Source organism: Microcaecilia unicolor, chromosome 9, assembly GCF_901765095.1.
Source record: "Microcaecilia unicolor chromosome 9, aMicUni1.1, whole genome shotgun sequence".
Lineage (NCBI taxonomy): Eukaryota > Metazoa > Chordata > Amphibia > Gymnophiona > Siphonopidae > Microcaecilia > Microcaecilia unicolor.
The window spans coordinates 18,889,618-18,912,993 of record NC_044039.1 but is presented as its reverse complement, the minus strand read 5'-3'; the positions used below and the strand labels follow the sequence as shown (position 1 = coordinate 18,912,993).

The 23,376-nt window shown below is 43.2% G+C and overlaps 1 protein-coding gene across 1 annotated transcript in view; it reads left to right on the top strand.

Annotated features, from left to right (window-relative positions):
• Positions 1-23,376, top strand: part of KITLG (KIT ligand) — a 149,687-nt gene that overhangs the window by 85,808 nt on the left and 40,503 nt on the right. The window contains exon 4 of the mRNA XM_030214993.1: positions 12,629-12,796. Within this exon, the coding sequence (XP_030070853.1) occupies positions 12,629-12,796 (168 nt within the window). The remainder of the gene's footprint in view (positions 1-12,628; positions 12,797-23,376) is intronic.

Genomic DNA, 23,376 nt, shown 5'->3' with positions numbered 1-23,376 from the left:
CCAAGCATTCTATAACATACCGCCAAATTTCTGGGAATGCCCCTGACCTGCTCATGCCCCCTTTCGAGGTATGTGCCATGAAATTTACGCACGCATGTTATAGACCAGGGCGTAGAGCAGATGTGCTCATAACTCATAATTTAATGGCAATTAAATGCCAGTAAACTCCAATAATTGATTGTTGGCACCTAACTGACTAATTAGTTTGTACACACATCTGGGATCCATGCCCAACCTTTATAGAATCCAGGAGGTAAAGTGAATTTTTCTGGCTGAGAGACAGGAACTGTGGACTTCAGATCCGTGTTGGCAGTTTTGTAACCATTGACGTTTCAGGTGACATTCACTAAAGCAGGACATGCTTAGCCACTCCTACCCTAGCTAAGATAATGTTCAAGCACCTTTTTGACCTCATTTGCAACCTTCTTTCTTTCTTTCTTATCACATTTATACCTATTGCCTTGAAAACTATTGATGAAATAACCGACTTTCGTAAATCTCTGAAGACATATCTCTTCAACAAGGCCTACAAAGAGAACCCATAGCCTTACTAAATCACTTAGCCCACCCACCCCAGTTATGAACATAGTAACATAGTAGATGACGGCAGAAAAAGACCTGCATGGTCCATCCAGTCTGCCCAACAAGATAAACTCATATGTGTATACCTTACCTTGATTTGTACCTGCCTTTTTCAGGGCACAGACTGTACAAGTCTGCCCAACAGGATTCCCCGCCTCCCAACCATCAGTCCCGCCTCCCATCACTGGCTCTGGCACAGACCGTATAAGTCTGCCCTCCACTATCCTCGCCTCCCAACCACCAACCCCTCTTCCCCCACCTGCGCTGCCACCCAATTTCGGCTAAGTTTCTGAGGATCCATTCCTACTGCACAGGATTCCTTTATGCATATCCCACGCATGTTTGAATTCCGTTACCGTTTTCATCTCCACCACCTCCCGCGGGAGGGCATTCCAAGCATCCACCACCCTCTCCATGAAAAAATACTTCCTGACATTACTCCTGAGTCTGCCCCCCTTCAATCTCATTTCATGTCCTCTCGTTCTACCGCCTTCCCATCTTCGGAAAAGATTTGTTTGCGGATTAATACCTTTCAAGTATTTGAACGTCTGTATCATATCACCCCTGTTCCTCCTTTCCTCCAGGGTATACATGTTCAGGTCATGTACCAGATCCAGCGTCGCTCCCTCCCTCGTGGGTTCCGTCACCATTTGTCTGAGCAGAGCACTTTGGAAAGCATCCACAATCTCTCTACTTCTTTCTGATTTGGCAGACGGAACCTTCCAATCTACATCCGGCAGATTGAAATCTCCCATCAACAGAACCTCTTTTTTCTTTCCTAATTTTTGAATATCTGCGATCAGATCTTTATCTAGTTCCTCTAATTGTGTCGGGGGTCTGTAGACAACACCCACGTGGACAGAGGTTCTATCATCTCTTTTTAAGGTGATCCATATCGCTTCTTCCTTTCCCCAGGTCCCTGTCATTTCAGTCGCCATGATATCATTCCTCACATACAGAGCTACTCCTCCACCTTTACGACCCTCTCTATCCTTCCTAAATAGATTATAGCCTGGAATGCTTGCATGCCATTCGTGGAAACCGTTGAGCCACGTCTCCGTGATTGCAACAACATCTAAGTCTGCCTCCAACATCAGGGCTTGAAGGTCATGAACTTTATTGCTTAGACTACCAGCATTTGTGGCCATCGCTTTCCATCTATATTTCTTGGTATGTGTTTCAACATTAGTGATTTGGGGGTGTCTTTTCACTTTGGGTACCTTCGTGTCTTTTTGTTCCCCAATATTCTACCTTCTATACTTACCTGCCTAAATCTTTTCTTTTTTCCCTTACTTAATCTTTTTACATCACCAATTGTATGTGATATCCTGAAATGACAATGCCATAACAGGACTCTGTAAGCCACATTGAGCCTGCAAATAGGTGGGAAAATGTGGGATACAAATGCAATAAATAAATACCCCACATTTTCCCAACTGCATCAGGCTCAATGTGGCTTACATCACACCGCAAAGGCAAACGCCAATCCAGTAATTTAAGCTAATGCAAAATAAAACCTACATAAGAAATAAAGGAGAGGATGGGGAAGGAACGAAAGGAACAAGGAAACCAGGGGAGAGGGGGGAATGTTGGATGTGCCCAAAGTTGTCATATAATTGATGTGTATCAAGTAGTGGAGACACAGGCTGAGTCCTTGGGGTAGGCCTTTCCAAATAAGATGGTCTTTAAACTAGTCCCTTATTATTTTCGTACTCCTGTTACTCTATCTTATCTACCTAGATGTTCCATCTTTGCTTACAACTTATGCTCTCTATTAAAATGTTTTATTGCGTATTGTGTTGACATTATTTTGTACTATTGTTTGAATATTTTTACTGCTGTAATTGTCTGTTGCTTAGGTGTGACTTATTCTTGCTGTTCACCGCCTCGAGTAAATTCCTTCAAAAAGGCAGTAAATAATTTCTAATAAATAAATATTATTTTCTTAATCAGGCTGTTTTACCTCATTATAGTTGACTTAACTTTGATCAGTTAACATGCATCCTCTTCCCTTCTACACATAAACCCTCGGATTCTATATATGGCGCCTTGAGTTAGAAACGCAAATCGGCACATGTAGCCAATTTTCGCGTGTAACTTCATTTAGTAACGAGCCAATCAGTGCTGATAACTGGATGGCATTCTATAAAAAGGGAGCGTGGCCTTGGGAGGCGCATGGGCAGGTTGTGGGCATTCCAAGAATTTTACGCACAATGTTCTAGAATAAGCTGATCCGCGCCTAAAGTTAGGCATCGGCATTTATACAAGGTTTTCATCAGCGTAATTGGCGGCGCGTAAATTCTAGTCGCAAGGACGAATTTAGGCATATTCTATAAACCGTACATAACTTTTATGCGCAGTTTTCAGAATATGCCTAAACGTGTTTTCCTTCGGCATAGATATTTTTTAGGCGCTATATATAGAATTTGGCCCATGTTATGTGACAATACAGGGATGTACACTCCAATGGAGAGAGTAACTTTTAAATGCGTTTTGTCTGAGTTGCTCAGGGCTTGCAAGGCATCAAGAGATCATCAAGGGATCTTGTTTCTTCCCTGTGGCAGCGTTCCCACACCAGTGTACGGTGTTGAGGTTCTGCGGTTTGTTGTCAAGGCCTGAAACGATGTGATCCTCCCTGTGAAATTTCCTCTTATGATGGCTCACTTTCTCCTGTTATTTTTTTAATATGATTCGTCATGGGTTTTTATCTGCCAGCTTAAAGAAGGTGATTATATAATGGATATTTGAATACCTCAGAAAATAAAAGATCATCCAGAGTAAAGAACAAAACCAGAGCCAAAGAAATATTCTGAATCTCAACAGTGTTTGTATGTGGACTTTGAGCAGCCTCTAAGGCCTGGGCAGATCTATGCATGCTTTGTTTCACCGTTACACAGCTCTTAGATAAGAGGCCTGTTCAGACAGAGAAATCGAGCCAAGCGCTCGTTTTCCCACACCTTCTGTGACATTGCAGACCCCATGCCCTGATGCGCGATAGTTTCTTAATCTGGTTTCTAAGGTGTATCAGTCTCCCAGCCACAGAGGGCTTTATCAATGAGGCGTCCATCGATGGAAGTTAAAATTCAGGTTATCATCTGTCATATGCCTTCTGTAGGCCAGCCTCAATTAGAATCTGAAGACGATAATGAGGATCAAGTGTGTTGGGATTCAGTTAATAGGCTCATCGCTCTTTAACCTAATGCACCCCTCTCCCTTTGGGGATCTACAGGTTTGTGTACTAATTGAAAGCTCACGTAGCTTCTCACTTACTTGTGAAACACGGGAACAACATGGTATATGGTGGGAGAGGCTATACTCTTCATCACCTTCCTTTATATTTCATCTACCCTGTGACATAGGTGCCAACATTTCAAAATGATTGGAGGTACCAAACATAATGCAAATTACCCCTCCCTGCTAACTGGCTATGTCATGAATATTCAGTGCTAAACCGGCTAAGTTGAGCGTTTAAGATAGGCCTGCTATTGAAGTGGCCTATCTTTAACCGTTATTAACTGGCTAGCGCTGAATATGCCTTTAGCTAGTTAAGTTGCCATGGCCAAACCTGACACTAGATATTCAATGCTGGCCAGGGTCAGTGCCAGTGCTGGCAGCTAACGGCATTGCTTGCCATTGGCAAAAAATGGGAAGGTGTGTATGTAACTGACAGGCTTATTTTCGAAAGAGAAGGGCGCCCATCTTTCGACACAAATTGGGAGATGGGCGTCCTTCTCCCAGGGTCAATATGTCCAAATGGACGTCCATGTGCTTGAGATGTTTAAATCTGCATTTTGCAAAGGCACAAAAGGGACATCCAACACTAAATTATGCCCAAATAGCAAGGGCCTGGACGTGTTGTGGGCTGGACAAGGAAGGGCCCAAAATCAGGATGTGCAGCAGTGAACATCCAAGTCTAAAAAGGATGTCATAAACTAGACCTGTTTCAATCACGTCTAGGGTACAAAACATCCAAGTTTAAAAAGTGGGACAGGCAGCACAGCATCAAATATCGCTGCAGGAAAGATTCTGCTGGCGGGGCTTTGGGACTCCCGCCAGCCCAGGTATGTGGGGTTACGGCGGGGGTTGAGAGCAGTGGGAAGGTGGGGCAAAATGTGCACCCCCCCCCCACACACTTTTGACTCAGACCTCCCCAAATTGAGGTCTGGCTGCGCCTCTGTCCTGTACCCATTACAAGCATAAATGGCTTTAGTACTGGTACATACCTATGTGTGTACATTCAAGTATACATGCCAAATATGTGCCTAACCACAGATTTTTAAAGACAGGTGTATATGTAGACGGAATGAGGGCTGAGGGCATTTCTATACCAGTGTGCTGATAGTTAGGTGCCTAGAAAGTGCCTATTCTATATTGGAAAATAAGTGTCTACTTTCCTTTGTAGAATATTTATATAACAGGTAAGACATGGAAACATTTAATACACCAATCGGTGGCAAAATAATCATCCAGAAAAATGTAATGGAAACCAAACAACAAAATGGACAGTGGCAATACACCAGTCAAAAACGATACAAGAAAAATGGAGAAAAAGTCTTCAGATGCCACATGTCCCAAATTACAATCGGAATAACTGGTTACCGTGTTTTAACAAATTCAATCACTGGTCAAAAACCTACATACAAAAATGATGTGTATATGTTATTTAATGCAAATTTCAAAGTCCTTAAATTACATCACCACGGCAGGAATAACTTTCAATCAGTCTTTGAATTTAATAAACAAGAATAGCGAAGTGGAGTAACACTTACCTTTCATTTGGGCCTCCATAGGCACCCGTTTCACCAGTGGCTTCATCAGGGGATTTCTGTGCATTGTTACCTAAAAAACCCCACAATGAGTCACCTCATTCAAAAAAGTAGTGAACCAAAAAATACAATGTTTATCTTCCTAAGTGCATGTTCTTACTCTCAAAATTTGCCAACTGCATTCTACACCCACCTGTCTTCAAACTGAAACAAAATGGCGATCATATTAAAACAAGACGCCAATCCACTGCAGCCAATCAGAACAGTAGTTGAATGCAGTTGGTGAATTTTGAGAGTAAGAAGATGCGCTTGGGGGTAACTCGTGTTTTTTTAGGTAACAGTGCTCAACTTTGGGCGTGAGGACTTATGCCACCTGAAACACGGTGTAAATCCTGGCATGCAAATTGGGCACAGATCCCTGCTATTCTGTAACGCTGTGTGCACTTTTTGTGAATGCCCCTGACCCGCCATACCCCTCCCATGGCCACACCCCTTTATGAGTTGCGTGCATTCCAATTTAGGTGCCCACCGTTAAAGAATGGCGCATAGCCAGATTAGCAGCCAAATCATAATTAATGCCAATTAAGTACACATGCCAATTAAATCATTGGCGCCGAACAACTAATTATTTTGGGTGCCAATCTAGGATCTAGGGGCGGGAGTCCAATGAGAGCTTGTACTGTGCAGTTTTCACTGGCTTCCACTTTGATTTTCCATGTGGGTTAATCAATCATCCTGTCTGCACAACAAATTGGAACGGCATGTTCCTGAAAGAACTATAAAGTGGAGTGAAAGTGTGCTTATTTGTAGATTTCCGTAAGACAGGCTTTGAAAAAAGGTTAAGGACCAGGGCGATCTCAGTTGCATGTACATGATTGTGGAATAGGCTTCCAACCTTCATTATCTAATATTTAGAAAGTCATTAAAAAATAGTTCTTCTCCTGATTCTTTGCATTTAAACTCAATATTCCTTTTGTTAAACTGATTCGTGCTAGGAATAGATGGGTGTGGATAATGAATGGGTTACAAAAGTTATGTAGGGTGTATAGGTATGAGCTGGTGGATGGGATACAGGGTGGTATGATGTATGAACTGGGATGGCACTTGGGTTCTGGCTTAGGAGTACTCGGCTCTTTGGAATCACTAGGTGCTGGGAGGGAGCCTGTTTCTGTTTTTGCTTGCTACTGCCGATTGAGTTGTGATGATGTCCATTACTTGATCGCTTCTTGTTTGTTATGTTTTCATTTGTTTGATCTTGTTTTATACCGCTTCCGATGGTTGTTGTGGGGACGTGGAATAGAAATTTTTTACAGTTATAAAATAAACAGTGGGGGGTCTTCTCCCTAAGAGTGGAGTAGAAAGGAAGATGATGGCAAAACCAAATGTTAAGGACTGATATCGACCAGCAGTCTCAATCTATGGTTGACAGCTTGAGTTATGCCCTACACAAGATGGACAGCAATAACGGGAAAGACTGGATGGGCCAACTGGTCTTTCCCTGCCATTATCTACTACTACGCTACTACTACTACTACTATAAATCACTTCTATAGCGCTACCAGTCGTACGCAGCGCTTTACAATTGAACATGAAGAAAGACAGTCGCTGCTCAAAAGAGCTTACAATCTACGCTGTAGGTGTAACTCTTGCTACTACCAATCATTTCTATAGTGCTACTAGATGTATGCAGCACTGTACATGCTACCTGCCTGATTCTATAAAGGTTGCTGAAAATTGCAGACACAAATTTAGGCACAGTCCTGACTTGCACAAGCAATTTAATAGGATAACAAGCCAATTAGTGCCAATAATTAGCTTTTCTTAAAAAACTTTATTTATTGATTTTAAAGCAACATAATATTTATAAAAACATATAACAGCATATAATATGGAACAATGAAGAAAAAACAAACAAACAAAACCCATACAGGTCAGTGAGCTGATAAAAATAAAACAGGACCATATGCGCAACATACTTTAGAGAGCTAATTCCCTTCACAAGTCACATAGTTGTCTAGCAGCGACCATGCTCTATGGAAAGAGGAGATGCAACCAAATCTTATGGCAGCCAGTTCCTCATATCGCCTATAAGAACACAGCAGATTCCACCATTCGTGATATGAAACAAGCTGATTATTCTTCCAATGCAATGCAATCAGATGAAGAGCAAGAGAAATCATTAAGTTAAACAGTTTGGCATATTTAGGAGGAAGTGAAAAGTCAGGAGTCGAAGCCTTGAGGATTAGTATTTTAAAAGATAGAGCATCTTGGATTGTAAATATTTTCCGGGTGGTGCCCCAAACCGACCTCCAGTACGACTGAAGATTACAACGAGAGAAAAGCAAATGTTCTAGAGAACCCACCACAGACTGACATGACCAACATAGATTTGAAACACTACTTGAGTGTACTTGTCAAGTTTTACAGGCGTCCAGTAAGATTTATGAACAATATAATAGGTAGACTGTAGAAGGGCAGCTGAAAGGGAGGAACGCATAGTTTTTGTCCAAAAAAGATCCCACTCCTTACTGGCACTAATTTAAATTTAAATTTATATTACGCATATAAAGTTAGGTGCAGATCCGTGCCTAAAATTTACGCACACTCCAAAAAAGGAGGTGCAGAACGGGGACGGTCACGGGCATTTTGGAGCAGAAGGGGGGCATGATTTTGAGTTACACGCACAAAGGGTGCTTCGCATGTATCTATAGGTATCAGCATGTGCACCATATTTTCATTGGTGCAAATGTTGGCGCCTACATTTACGCATGATCATAACGCTTAAGCGGTATTCTATAAACTGCACTAAACCTTAGGCAAGGCTTATAGAATAACACTTAAGTGGGGGGTTTTATGTGCCACATATAGAATCTAAGCCCTTTATGCCGGTACTTTTTCTGTCCCTATTGGGCTCACAATCTAAGGACCCTGTTTACTATGATACACTAGCATTTTTAGTGCGCGCTAATGCTAGAGACACCCATATATTCCTATGGGTGTCTCTACTGTTAGCACGCGCTAATTTTTGGGCATGTTAAAAACATTAGCATGCTTACAGTGAGGCTTAGTAAACAGGGCCCTAAGTTTTTGTACCTGGGGCAATGGAGGGTTAGGTGACTTGCCCAGAGTCACAAGGAGCTGCAGTGGGAATTGAACTCAGTTCCCCAGGATCAAAGTCCACTACACTAACCACTAGGCTACTCCTCCACTAGCAACATTCCATGTAGAATCTTCAAATAGTAGCAACATTCCAGAATATCAAATAGTAGCAACAGCAACATTCCATGTAGAATCTCAAATAGGGAAAGGGAAATGGGACTTGATATACCGCCTTTCTGAGGTTTTTGCAACTACATTCAAAGAGTCACAAGGAGCTGCAGGGGAATCAAACTCAGTTCCCCAGGATCAAAGTCCACTGTAATAACCACTAGGCTACTCCTCCACTAGCAATATTCCATGTAGAAGCCTGCCCTTGCAGATCAGCAATGCGGCCGCACAGGCTTCTGTTTCTGTACGTGCAGGACGTCAGACTCACAGAAACAGAAGCCTGCGCAGTTACGTTGCTGATCTGCAAGGGCCGACTTCTACATGGAATGTTGCTAGTGGAATAGCAATATTCCATGTAGAATCTCAAATAGTAGCAACAGAATCTCAATAGTAGCAACATTCCATGTAGAATCTCCAATAGCAGCAACATTCCATGTAGAATCTCAAATAGTAGCAACAGAATCTCAATAGTAGCAACATTCCATCTAGAATCTCCAATAGTAGCAACATTTCATGTAGAATCTCAAATAGGGAAAGGGAAATGGGTCTTGATATACCGCCTTTCTGAGGTTTTTGCAACTACATTCAAAGTGGTTTACATATATTCAGGTACTTATTTTGTACCAGGGGCAATGGACTTGCCCAGAGTCACAAGGAGCTGCAGTGGGAATCAAACTCAGTTCCCCAGGATCAAAGACCACTGCACTAACCATTAGGCTACTCCTCCACTCTTGACTAGTAGACCCACTTGTGTTTGTAATGAACTCCATTTTCCTCAAAAGAATTTTATTTTTACACATATGGGGCAATGATAAACCAGGAACTCATCAGAATCGCATATATTTCATTGTTATGTAATCTCTTGATTTCCCAAATGTGAATTTGTTTCAACCATAGTTGTTCTCATCAACTTCTTTGACAGAACAGGCAACAATCCAGAAACACTTGGCCTGCTTCACTGCCTATGCACGTCTCTCTTCTCGTAAAAGAAACTCAGTAGGGTACTAATAGTTTTCAATGTTTTTCCTATATTTTGCATGGTAATTCTTTAAAGTCTGTTGCCAGTAGTGGAGTGATAAGGCGAATTGTGTAAATTACTCACAAAATTATTCACAAAATAAAAAAAATCTACCCCTTTATTTCCATGTCTTCACTTTTGCATGTCCAGCTGTTCTGGCACCGTCTTGCAAGTGACCCTTCTAAAGTTCATTGGGCAAGTAACCAGAGATGAAAGTGTTCCAGATTTTCTTCTCCCCTGGTGGTTCCACCCCACTACAGTAATGTTTTTGGAGAACAATGTTGTCTGCTATTCATCTCTTAATCATTGCTCAAAACCTTTGCTCTGACCCCAAAACACATCCTCGTCTTCCTCTATGATCTTCTGGTATTTGTGAGACGTTCTTTTAAATATTATGTCAGCTGTTTCTCATGGCAATGAGCAAGTTGTTTTTCAGTAGCATAAATGGCTTACTGTCTCCTAAGTAGGAGGTGGTAAATGCATCTGCATTACCTGGAATGTTACAGTGTGCTGACTGCAAGGGGGGGGGGGGGGGACTTGATATACTGCCTTTCTGAGGGTTTTGGAACTACATTCAAAGTGGTTTACATATATTCAGGTACTTATTTTGTACCAGGGGCAATGGAGGGTTAAATGACTTGCCCAGAGTCACAAGAAGCTGCAGTGGGAATCAAACTCAGTTCCCCAGGATCAAAGTTCACTGCACTAACCACTAGGCTACTCCTCCACTAGTAACATTCCATGTAGAATCTTCAAATAGTAGCAACATTCCAGAATCTCAAATAGTAGCAACAGCAACATTCCATGTAGAATTTCAAATAGGGAAAGGGAAATGGTACTTGATATACCGCCTTTCTGAGGTTTTTGCAACTATATTCAAAGTGGTTTACATATATACAGGTACTTATTTTGTACCAGGGGCAATGGAGGGTTAAATGACTTGCCCAGAGTCACAAGGAGCTGCAATGGGACTTGAACTCAGTTCCCCAGGATCAAAGTCCAGTGCACTAACCACTAGGCTACTCCTCCACTCACAGTCCACACCTATAATGCACCCATTTCTCACTCCATTCCAGGATCTGCAGTTAGCATGTGAATTAGCATGCGCTCTCAGGCCAGCACAGTAACTCTTGCACTAACTACTGGTGAGCATGAGAGATTTCATTACCAGGAAGGTGCATAAAACTATGGCACAGTACTTTGCTTATTTATGTAATCTATTCCTGCTTGGAAGAACTCACTGTAAAGTCAGTGAGAGATGTGTCATGCTTGCTACATGTCATTACTTCTTGAGTGAACCAGCCTATCATAATTCTAGGGATGTGGCATTTAAAAACATCGGAAGCACCCAGAATTTTTCAGCTGAACTAGTTTGGAACTGTCAGAGATGGGCAACCTGAAAATTTTCATTTTGTATCATTTCTGGGAATGTTTAGTTATTTTTTCATCATGGGAGCAAAGTCATTGAGTGTACACTCTATTGAAAGAGGCTGTGCTCCTTCTAACAGAGTGTTCAGACACGTGCACATGTGCAGTGGTTGACACATGCAGGATATTTCGCATTTGTGCGATGGGTGCCTTCATAGTAAATAGCCTGTACTCTCTCAAAAGAGTGTGCACTATTATTGGCAAACAATAAAACACAAATTTTGATGTATTTTCTGCTCGTTTTCATTTGATAATGACTTACATTGGCATGGGATATGTTGTTGACATTTCACGTATCGTTTCAAATCAGGGGCGTAGCCAGACTTCGGCGGGAGGTGGGTCCAGAGCCCGAGGTAAGGGGGCACATTTTAGCCCCCCCCCCGGCACTGCCAACCCCCCCCCCCCCCGCCATTGCTGACTTTGCCCCCCCCCGCCACCAACCCTCTCGACCCCCCCTCCCGCTGCCAACCCGCCGTCGCCTACCTTTGCTGGCGGGGGACCCCAGTTGTGCAGGACATCAGAAACAGAAGGAAGCCTTTTGCGAGAAGAAGAGGACCTCGACTGGTGGGGGTTGGGGGTCCCCCGCCAGCAAAGGCAGGTGACGGAGATGGCGGGTTGGCGGTGGGAGGGGGGGTCAGGCGGGTCATCGGCAGGGGGGTCCAGGGCCAAATCTACGGGGGCCCAGGCCCACCCAGGCCCCACGTAGCTACGCCACTCTTTCAAATGAATGTCCCTCCCTAGTCAGAAGTGGTAGACCTCAAATGGTGCATACTCAGCTGTAAGCCTGTTTGGTGTCAAAGTCTTCATTGATACTTTGAAGTCTTACGCCTTGAGTAATGACTGTTTATCATAGAATAATACTTCTACATTGTTTGAGGTTCTTGCATAATGGGCCAGATTCTATATATGGTGCCGAAAAAAACGCACTTAGAATACTCATAGTGCCCGTCTCTGTGACTAAAATTTAGGCACACCTATTTATACCAACTAAATACCCATGCCTAACTTAGGCACGGATTGGGCATATTCTACAACAGTGTGCATCACTTTTAGGACCACCCATAACGTGCCCATGCCCCTCCCATGGCCACACCCCTTTTGAGGTCTGCACATTAGAATTTATGTGCACTACTTTACAGAATACACGTAGCTGCACATATAAATTCTAATTAATGCCGATAATTGCTTGTTATTGGCCAATTATTGGTGCCAATTGACTTGTTAATCAATTAAGTTCCACATGCAATTTGGTCGCACTTCCAAATTTGTGCACGCAACTTAAGTCATCATATATAGAATCCGGGCCAACATGCCCTTTTCATAACATGTTGCTTTATTGACCCCTCCCCCCCCAGCCTGGTTGCATTAAAGTAGGGACTTTGTAATATCTTTCATCTAAACCACAATTTGCTGTCCATAACCTCTTTGGGATGGAAGTAGATATGATGATCCAACCCCAACTCAATGAGTGGAGATGATCAAATGTCAGTAGGATGCAGGGACATGACTCCCAGGTTCTGCAGAAAATGAGTGTATTAACCCTTTTACTGCTCCCTTCTCTTTACAGCCAAATCACTGCTGGTTGTATCTGATGGTTCATGAAGTCTCAAAGAGTCTGAATGTTCTTCTTTACAAATTTTCAAGCACGTCTCCAAACTATTCCATTATAAGCAGCCTCACAATGATACTCCAGGGGATCAGGAAGTGTCTCCAAAACCAGCTACATGACCAAATGGTAACATTTCCAGAACTTGTATTGTACGTTGTATGCATTGAAGTTGTTCAAGTGAGCTATGCATGTAACCTTTAACTCTGTTATCATGGGACTCAACATTCCATTCTCAAGGGATTACATTATATGCTGAGTCTTGACGTGACAAGCCATAGAGTTTCTATTTTTGGGGCTCTGATTAACGCAGGATTTCTCCTGTTACCCCACATCTAGTCGGGTTTTCAGGATATCCACAATGAATATCTATAAGATAAACCTGCATATACTGGAGACTCAGTATGTGCAAAGCAGTGGAGGGTCACTTTTCCCACAGTTAAGAAGTTTAATTCATTGACATGGCAGAAAAGAAGAAATTAATAGTATTGGCCCACTCTTACGGGGCTCTCTACTTCTGGACCTGTGTTAACATCAGATTTATAGAGACTTAGACATGCCTGCTTAGGAAACGCTATAGTTTAATTGTAATATAGATTTATGTAAGCATCTCTGGCAAATAGCACTTTTGTTTAGTGAGTTGTCTTGGGTTTAGGTTTTAAGACTGTACGACGGAATTCTTCCGTTAGGGGTGCTTGATATTCACCCAGTCCTTCTGAATATTTTCAATGATTTTATTGTACCTCATCTTGAGCTACGGCAATGATCAATTGGTTTATAAAAGTGTCATTAAATTAAATATAGCGAAGGCAAAAAAGGAGGTAAAAAATCCTCACGACACCGTGAAGATGAAACAAAAAAGTGAGGAGAATGGATGAGGATACCAACTGTTTTATATTTATTCACTTAAAAAATTCACTTAAAAAATTACATGTGCATAAACAGCGACCCGACAATTTTCACAATTTGCCGATAACTCTTAGGAGAGGAGTATTTAGATGCTCGTTTTTAAAAAAATATATATATCTCATATATATTATTTTTGAAGAGAGGAGACCAGAGAGATTTGTTTCCTGTTATTTCCCTTGGAACAAACATTCTAAACTACATCATTCAAGGTTATAAAGACCCCTGAAGCAGGCCATTGTGCCGAAACACGGCCGTGTCGGGTCGCTGTTTATGCACATGTAATTTTTTAAGTGAATTTTTTAAGTGAATAAATATAAAACAGTTGGTATCCTCATCCATTCTCCTCACTTTTTTGTTTCATTAAATTAAATATCTCATGTCAACTAATAGTGGATATTGTGAAAACTCAACTAGTTAGGAGTCATTACAGCATGTTTCGGAGTTTCTGGCTTTAGCATGTTCTCATCTCATACAACAAAAAGGAAAATAGATGGAGCTATAGCGATGACAATTCTAAAGTTATACTAGACCAGGGGCGTATCTGAACTTCAACGGTAGGGGGGGGGGCCAGAGCCGAGGTGAAGGGGCACATTTTAGCAACCCCCCCCCCCCCGGTGCCGTTGATCCCCCCCCCCCCCCCCCGCTGAAGACGATGACACCATCACCACCTCCAACTACTTTAAACCCACCCCCTCTCGCCGAAGATGACAGCGACGACACCACCATCCGCCCGCCCGACGATGACACCACCACCTGGCTCCAACTACTTTGAACCCCCCCCCCCCTCCCGCCGTCATTCTGCCGTCGTGCCTCACCTCCCTTTGCTGGCAGGGGACCCCAACCCCCGCCAGCTGAAGTCTCCTTCCTTCGTTTGGGTTTGGTTTCTGACGTCCTGCACGCACGTACAACGTGCAGGACGTCAGACTCATGAGTCTGACGTCCTGCACGTTGTACGTGCGTGCAGGACATCAGAAACCAAACCCAAACGAAGGAAGGAAGGAGACTTCGGCTGGCGGGGGTTGGGGTCCCCCGCCAGCAAAGGGAGGTGAGGCACGACAGCGGAGTGACGGCGGGAGGAGGGGGGGGGGGTTGAGAGGGTTGTCGGTAGGGGGGTCCAGGGGCAAATCTATGGGGGCTAGGCCCCTGTGGCCCCATAGCAGATACGCCCCTGTACTAGACTGGTTCAATTATTTAGAAAGACATGATAGCCTCTATTTTTAAAGCATCTCCATGCGTAAATAACAACATTTACACACATAGGAGATAATTCTATAACTAGCACCAAAATGTAGGCGCAGAATAGATCGGCGCTCAGCCAGTATTCTATAAAGGGAGCCCACCCAACCTTTACTGAAAACTGGCATAGCATGCAGAATGCACCTAATTTTGGGTGCCGGACTTACGCCTGATAGAAGCAGACTGGCCAAATTCTATAACTTGACGCCTACCTTTTCAGAACACCTGTGACCTGCCCATGCCCCTCCCTTGGTCATACTCGCTTTTTTGATTGTGTTTGAGAAACGTTAGGCACCAAGTTAAAGAATAGTGTGCAGGGGAGATCTAAACGCAACTTCAATTTGGCCAGTTGGTACCTATTGTCTCATTAAGTTGCATGCAAACTCTGGCTCCTAATGTTTTACGCTCTATATAGAATCTGGGCGATAGAGAAAAAGGTCCTGTTTCACGTATGGCAGCAGAACTAAAAGGGTCCTCTTGGCACAATTCAGAACTCCTGGCTCCTCCCCAGGGGTCCTTCAAAGTTCTACCCCCCCACCCACCCCCATTCCCTGCCCCTTCTAGCCTCAACTCTGGGCATTAATTAAACAAATTTCCACGAAGCTTCAGATTCCTGCCCCCCCCACCCCACCCCTATATGAATATCAAGTTCTTGGTGGATCAGTGGCACCTATCCATTATATTTTCCCCAGCCCCAACCCAGGGCATAAATGTTACAAGAAACTCCCCCCTCTCCCATTGTTAGCCCTGTCCCTTTAGACATCCTAAAGTGGAAGGTCCCCCCCCCCCCCCACTTGCATTCCAACCACACTTCCACCCCTGGGAGAAAAGGGGTCTGGGGGATGTTGGGGTAGGAGTAGTCCCCACTTGCTCCTGCTCTGGTGGTTACTGTTATGTTTTTTTATGGGATTTTACTTCTTTTTTTTTTTAAGTAAACATGTATTTCTATGTGTGTTTTATAGCCTTCCTGGCAGCAAAAAAAAGGAGGAATAAACCCTCACGGATCCGTAAAGTATGTAACAAAAAGTGAGGAGAACAAATTAGGATACCAAAAAATGTATTTATTCTTATAAAAAATATATCTATTCTTATAAAAAATATATCAAAGCATTTTGCATTTGCAAACGGTTTTCACAACGGTTTTCACGAGAGGAGTATTTACAGGCTAGTTCCTGATTATTCCCACTACCTTTTTCCAAAGAGAAGAGATTGTAAAAAGACCCCTGAGGCAGGCCTTTGGGCTGAAACACGGCCGTGTAGGGTCGTTATCCTTTGATATATTTTTTATAAGAATAGATATATTTTTTATAAGAATAAATACATTTTTTGGCATCCTAATTTGTTCTGCTCACTTTTTGTTACATACTTATAGCCTTCCTGCCCAGAGAAGAGAACATATTTTGCCTGGCTCTTCCACTGTAAATGCCTTAAAACAGTGACGGCCAAGTGATCTCTTGGCCCGTTGACAAATAATGATTTCTTACTGTACGCTGAAAACTCTGCCAGTTTCGAAAGAACAAATATGTCCTTTGTATAGTAGTCTTGTCTTCTGCTGGCTGGCCGATTTGTCCCTTTGTCAAACCAACAGAGCAGAACTTCTGTCCTTGGATTTATGTGTCACGGAGGCAGTGTAAGCACAAAGCAGAAACCATCCCTGGAGCTGTGCCAGCTGCGAGGCTCTTGCCATTAGGCTATGAAAGTGGCAGCAGTACCACACGCTCTCTGTGACTGGGACTAGTTTCTAAAGTTTAAAGAACTAGCTGGATGTTTCAAGTTTTGCCGTATTCTTATTTCTAGGACATTCTTCTCTTTTTAACTTACTTGACTCCAAGGACATTCACCTTTCTGGTCTGTTAATATCTCGGGTGTAAATATTTCTTTGCCCCTCCTCTGCTGGTTGCATTGCATTCTTGTTCTGCATGTATCCCTGTGGGGGCTGCATGGCTTTCTGATAAGGATCAACAGAGAAGCTCTGCGGCCTTACTCAGATTCCAGATGATGGGAGTTGCCTAAGAGGAACTTGCAAAAGCTGAGCATTAATAATGTCTTAAGAATGAAGCGAAAATTTAATGTGACTTGCTGTGTGAGTGTTAACATCATCTCATTTTGACTGATATAATTTTGCTTTTATAACTCCCTTGATATCATTACTCTGCCCTCTTATTTATAGGGGGCTAATGGAGTTATTTTCTTAATTTTTTTCCTTTTTTTCTTATTTGTTTTTCATTTTCTGTATGATAACTCATTTTTCTTATCAAACAAGAATGTTTATGCTTGTTTATATTACTATAAATGTTTAATCAATGTAAAGTAAAAAAAATGAATGAAGCAAAAAATGATAAGGAAATAGAGGGGAGAGCTAAGTAATTGTTTTGTTTTTCCTGAAGAATTATCTTTTTTTCTTTTTTAAGATAAAGAATGCTTTTGTGATGAAAGGGTCCTTTTAGTTAAGTGTGGTAAAGTTTTGCACTTACCACATGGTAAGGGGTAGAGTCAGTAAATGACTCCTAAAGATAAGCACCAAGATCCAGAGCCTAAAATCTAGAACAGCAGTTCTTTGCGGAACTACAGCTAAAAAATACTAGATTAAGTCCGCACTTTTGCGCCAGCCTTAAATGCACGCAAACGGCAGATGATATTTAATGTGGACAAACGCAAAGTGATGCGCATTGGAAAGAATAATCCAAATCATAATTACCCGATGCTAGGATCCACCTTAAGAGTCATCAATCTAGAAAAAGATCTAGGTGTCATTGTAGACAATATGCTGAAATCTTTTGTCCAGTGTGCGGCGGCAGCCAAAAAAGCAAACAGGATGCTAGGAATTATTAGGAAAGGTATGCAAAATAGGACCAAGAATATTATAATGCCTTTGTATCGCTCCATGGTGCGACCTCACCTTGAGTATTGCATTCAATTCTGGTCGCTGTATCTCAAAAAAGATAAAGCTGAATTAGAAAAGGTTCAAAGAAGAGCGACCAAAATGATAAAGGGCAAAGGGGATGGAACTGTTTCCATATGAGGGAAGACTAAAGATGTTAGGGCTCTTCAGCTTGGCTAAGGGATGATATGATTGAGGTCTATAAAATCCTGAGTGGTATAGAACGCGTACAAGTGAATCGATTTTTCACTCTTTCAAAAAGTACAAAGACTAGGGGACACTCAGTGAAATTACATGGAAATACTTTAAAAACAAATAGGAGGAACTCGCTGCTGGAGGATGTGGTAATGGTGGTTAACATATCTGGGTTTAAAAAAGATTTGGACAAGTTCCTGGAGGAAAAGTCCATAGTCCACTATTGAGATAGACATAGAGAAGCCACTGCTTGCCCTGGGATCAGTAGCATGGAATGTTGCTACTCTTTGAGGTTCTATATGGAATGTTGCTACTAACTGAGTTTCTGCCAGGTACTTGTGATCTGGATTGGCCACTGTTAGAAACCGGATACAGGGCTAGATGGACCATTGGTCTGACCTAGTATGGCTATTCTTATGTTCTCGACTACTGGCATTTAGGTGTGCAAAATGCAATTCTATAAAACTGCCCCTAAATTCTGGGCATGCCCCTGGCCCACCTATGCCCCTACCCTGGCCCTGCTGCATTTGGAGCTCCGTGCTATAAAAATTAAGCATGCAGTTTATAGAATAGGACATAGATGGGCATAGATGGGCTACTTGCACAACTTCCAGTTTGTGCCAATTAGCACTTGTTAAGGCTCATTAGTGATAGTTATCACCAATTAAGTACCAATTATGCCAATTAGTTTACACATGTATATAAACCTATTTTATAACTGTGACCCTGATTTTGCGCCTATGTTTGGGAACTCTCTCCTGAATAGGAGGGGGGGGGGGGTAAATGCACCTCACTTTCTGCATCAGTGACTGGGCACACGGCACGTTGCAATGCACTAATTGCAAGGCACGGTCCATGTACTTTACTCCTTCACCCCCATCCCTTGGAGCACTCCTTTCCCTTATCCCCACCCCCTTCCCCATCGGTAATAGCAATTTTATCCACAGTAAGATTGGACAATTTTTTGAAGCCTAATTTAAATGGGTAAATACATTTTCACAACCTTTTCAAAAATGGACTTCTCCATACCTTTCCTTTTGAAGAGTGTAAGTGAGAGTGTGAATCGCTTTCTGGGAACGTGCTGCAGGTTTCTCTCTCCCTGGGATCCAAACCTTATCTGGAGGGCAAATCTTAATTGAGGTTGAGCAAGGTGTTTTCTGTCCTTGTAAAGAGGGTTGGGTAGAATAAACTTTTGGCATCAACACAGACCTTCTCTGACCTCCCCTGGTAATGCATTCAATTGCTGCATTTCTTCTCATTGGGAAGCATATTCAGCTGCACAGACCCAGACAGAATCAAAGAATGTCTGGCAGATATTCTGCTGCACTAGAGAATGACACGGGGACAACGTTTGTCCTCATCCCCACCACGTCCCCGTGGGTTCTGTCTCCGGCCCCACCCCGTCTCCGCAGGCCCTGTCTCCATCCCCGCCCCGTCCCTGCAGGCCCTGTCTCTGTCCTTGCCCCATCCCCACCCCATGGGATCTGTCCCCGTCCCCGCCAGGGGCATAGCCAGACTTCAGCGGGAGAAGGGTCCAGAGCCAGAGGTGAGGGGGCACATTTTTGCCCCCACCCCGGCGCGGCTGACTCCCCCCAGCCATTATCGACCTCGCTGCCGCCAACTTTGACGTCCCCTGCCGAAGACCCTCTTGACCCCCCTCCTGCCGCCAACCCTCCCCGCCGTCGCCTACCTTTGCTGGCGGGGGACCCCAATCCCCACCAGCCGAGGAGGTCCTTTTCTTCATGCGAAGGTTTCGTTCTGTTTCTGACATGCAGGACGTCAGAAACAGAACAAAGTCTTTGCGGGAAGAAGAGGACCTCCTAGGCTGGCGGGAATTGGGGTCCCCCGCTAGCAAAGGTAGCCCACGGCGACGGCAGGTTGGTGGCGGGAGGGGGGGTCAAGAGGGTCGTCGGCAGGGGGGTCCAGGGCCAAATCTACGGGGGCCAGGCCCCCCTGGCCCCATGTAGCTACACCACTGGTCCCCGCCCTGTCCCCGCAAGCTCTGTCCCCGTCCCCATCCCTGTGGTTACTGCGGGTCTCCGTCCCCATGTCATTCTCTATGCAGCACTATCTGCGTAGTGGGTGCAGGAAAAGATTGGCACTAAGCATGATTCTATAAAGGATGTGTGCTCTTTATAGAATCACTGTTAGCACCAATTCCCGCACCTTACCTTTAGGAGCCAGACTTACGCCTGTTCAAACCTGGTATAAATGCATTCACTCAAGTTGGGCCTGGAGCCCCAGTATTCTGTAACAATGCGCACCACATTTTGGAATGCCCCTAACATGTCCTTGCCCCTCCCATTCCCATGCCCCCTTTTGAGTTCTGCTTGATGGGATTTGGGCACCATGCATTATAGAATAGCGCGCAGCCAGATGCATGTGCAAATTCTAATTGGTGACAATTAACCAATAATGGTTGTTAGCAGCCAATTATTGCTCGTTAATGACATGTTAGCCAATTAAAGCGCACATCTTGGGATCGCACCATATATAGGATCCAGGGGGTAATGCCGGAGTGGTCCAGGGCAGAGCCGGGAGTATCATAAAAGTACAAGAGGCTCATGCAATCAAGCATCCATTATAGCCAACAGATGGACACCATTGGTATAACAGCATTTAGCACCCAGCGCATGTTCATTTGTCGGCTGTACTGGATGCTTGATTGCATGAGCCACTTGTACGTTTATGACATTGGATCGTTTGTTGACCTCTGACGAAGACATAAGTGATGAAATTTGGCCAAGTCGGGTTGATGGATAATAAATACGTCTATGGTGAATCTTGAGTGTTCTCCTTCCTTGGACTACCTCTGCTTTGTGTTGCTGTCAGTACTGGGATAGGGCCTGGCCTGAATATCTGGGCACAATTCATCCAGAGGCAGCCAGTGTTTAAATAAAACGCCAACTGCTGCCAGTTGAATATTGCAAGTCTGATAAGTTTTATGTTCCTGGATTGTTTTAAAGTTTCCTTGGCATTCACTGATTCTAAAGCATAGATGCAGTGCTCTGGTCCAAAAAACGCTGACTCATGTAGATGAACCTAGGTCTGATCTTACATCTACGTGGCTTGATTCTTACCTTTCACACCGTTATGACCTGGTTCTTCACAGTTTCTTATTTATTTATTTATAGCATTTATACCCTGCTTTTTCCCTGCTCGATAGCAGGTTCAGTGCGGCTTACAAGGTATGGTACAAAGTATCACAGAGATAACCCAGTTATAGAGAATAGGACAATAGGAAGAGATGTGGGGGAGAGAATAGGAGTATGGGTGGTGTTAGTGGTGTGGATCAGGTTCGAGAATTAAGTTGAGTTGTTTGGGTATGCTTGTTTGAAGAGGTAAGCTTTCGAAAGGGTAGATGTTCATTCGTTGGTTGTTCGGATGTGTCGAGGTATTGCGTTCCAGAGTTTGCTGCCTATAACGGAGAAGTTGGATGCGTAGCAGGTTTTGTATTTGAGGCCTTTGCAATTGGGAAGATGGAGATTGAGATATGTTCGAGAAGATTTGGACCCGTTCCTGGTTGGTAGATCAATCAAGTCGGTCATGTAGCTTGGAGATTCGCCATGGAGGATCCTGTGGATCATTGTGTGGGCTTTGAAGTTTATACGTTCCTTGATAGGGAGCCAGTGAAGTTTTTCACATAGTGGTGTTGCACTTTCAAATCGTGATTATTCTGACCTGAATAATATCTGCTATGTTAGAGGGGGAACCTGAGTAAGATCTTCTGATGCAGAATATCTTTCCCATGTGGGCAGCTTTTGGGGGGGGGGGGGGGGTACTGACAATTTTCAGCATAGTATGTTAAAGGAATTTCTGCTACTCTTTTTTTTTTTTTTAGTTTCTGTCAGTATTTGGTCTACTGAGCAAGTAGTTTTGGATACTACGGGACTGTGTGAAATTGCACTGAAAAGATCCGACTAAGGGTGTGACAGCAAAAAAATTCAGATTGTTTTTGGTTCATTTGACCTTTTTTCTTGATTTTAGGGGGGGGGGTCAGTTTGTTTCATGTAGGTTAACGTACATTAAATCAATTTTCTGCGCACTGAGGGGCTGTTTTACTAAAGCTTAACACATGCTAACAGACATTAGTGTGTGCTAAGTGAACATGGCCCATAGATGTAAAATAGGATGTAAGCTTTAGTAACAGGACTCCTACATTTTTTATTTATTTATTTATTGAATTTCAATTTTTCAAGTATACAAACTTGTTCAAAAAAATTGGATATAATGAGGTTACAAGATAAGGAAATATATCAAACATAAAACTTCCCTCAAACCAATACAAGTCCTCAAATAGGGAGTTCAAAATACAAACATCATTGAAGGTATATTACTAAGAAATAAACAATTTCAAAAAGAGTATCAGAGACGTGCAAAGGACACTATATTCCAATTTCAAACAACATCACTAGTTGGAACTACTGTTCCAGCTGTCTTCCTAGATGTAATAAATGTCTCGAGTTGGGATGGATCATAAAACACAAACTTTTCAGAGTGGTATGTGACCAAACACTTGCATGGAAATTTTAAAAAGAAAGTCGCTCCCAGTTGAATCGTTTCCTGCTTTTTCTGACGAAATCTTTTCCGGCGCACTTGTGTGTCCTTTGATACATCAGGATATACACTAATTTTTAGCCCTTTGAAAATTTTTTCACGATTTTTGTAAAACAATTTTAATATCCAAAGTTTATCAGAAGACAAAACAACTGTAGCCAATAACGTGGCTGGTATTACTTGTTCAGAATCTGAAGTTTCTAAAAAGGCTGTAACATCCAGGAGTTGATTTTGTAATGTTTGTTGCTGTCTAGATGGAAGATAGAAAACTTGCGCTAAAGGGGGTATATTGTCTTCACTAATCTGTAAAATATCTTTAAAGTATGTTTTCAACATCTCTCTAGGAGCCACATTATCCATCAAAGGAAAATTTATAAATCGCAAGTTGTTACTTTTTGAAAAATTTTCCATTATTTCTGCCTTTCTTCTTAGATTAGTTAAATCTTTCACCATATTATTTTGGACTTCTTGCAGTCGTTGTACTTCCTTATCTTGTTTCTCAACTTTAGCATTCAATTGCTTTACCTTCTGGACCCCTACATTTTTTAATGCACAGTATTGAAATGAATGTGTGCTAATAAATTGCACATCTCTACCTAGCCTCGGTAAACCCAACATTTGCCCAGGGCCGCCGAGAGGGAGGGGGGGGGGCAAGATTCCCCGGGCCCGGGCCTGCAAGGGGGGCCCGGCGCCGGGGTCAGGCCACCGGCGCTGCAGTCCCCGGTCTCACCTGCCTGTCTCCACGGCTCCGGGCCCCCTTCATTCAAAGCGGCAGTCGCAGATCGCCTCTCCTCTGGCCTTCTCTCCCTGTGTCCCGCCCTCGCGGAAACCAGAAGTTACATCAGACGAGGGCGGGACACAGGGAGGGAAGGCCAGAAGAGACGCGATCTGCGACTGCCGCTTTGAATGAAGGGGGCCCGGAGCCGTGGAG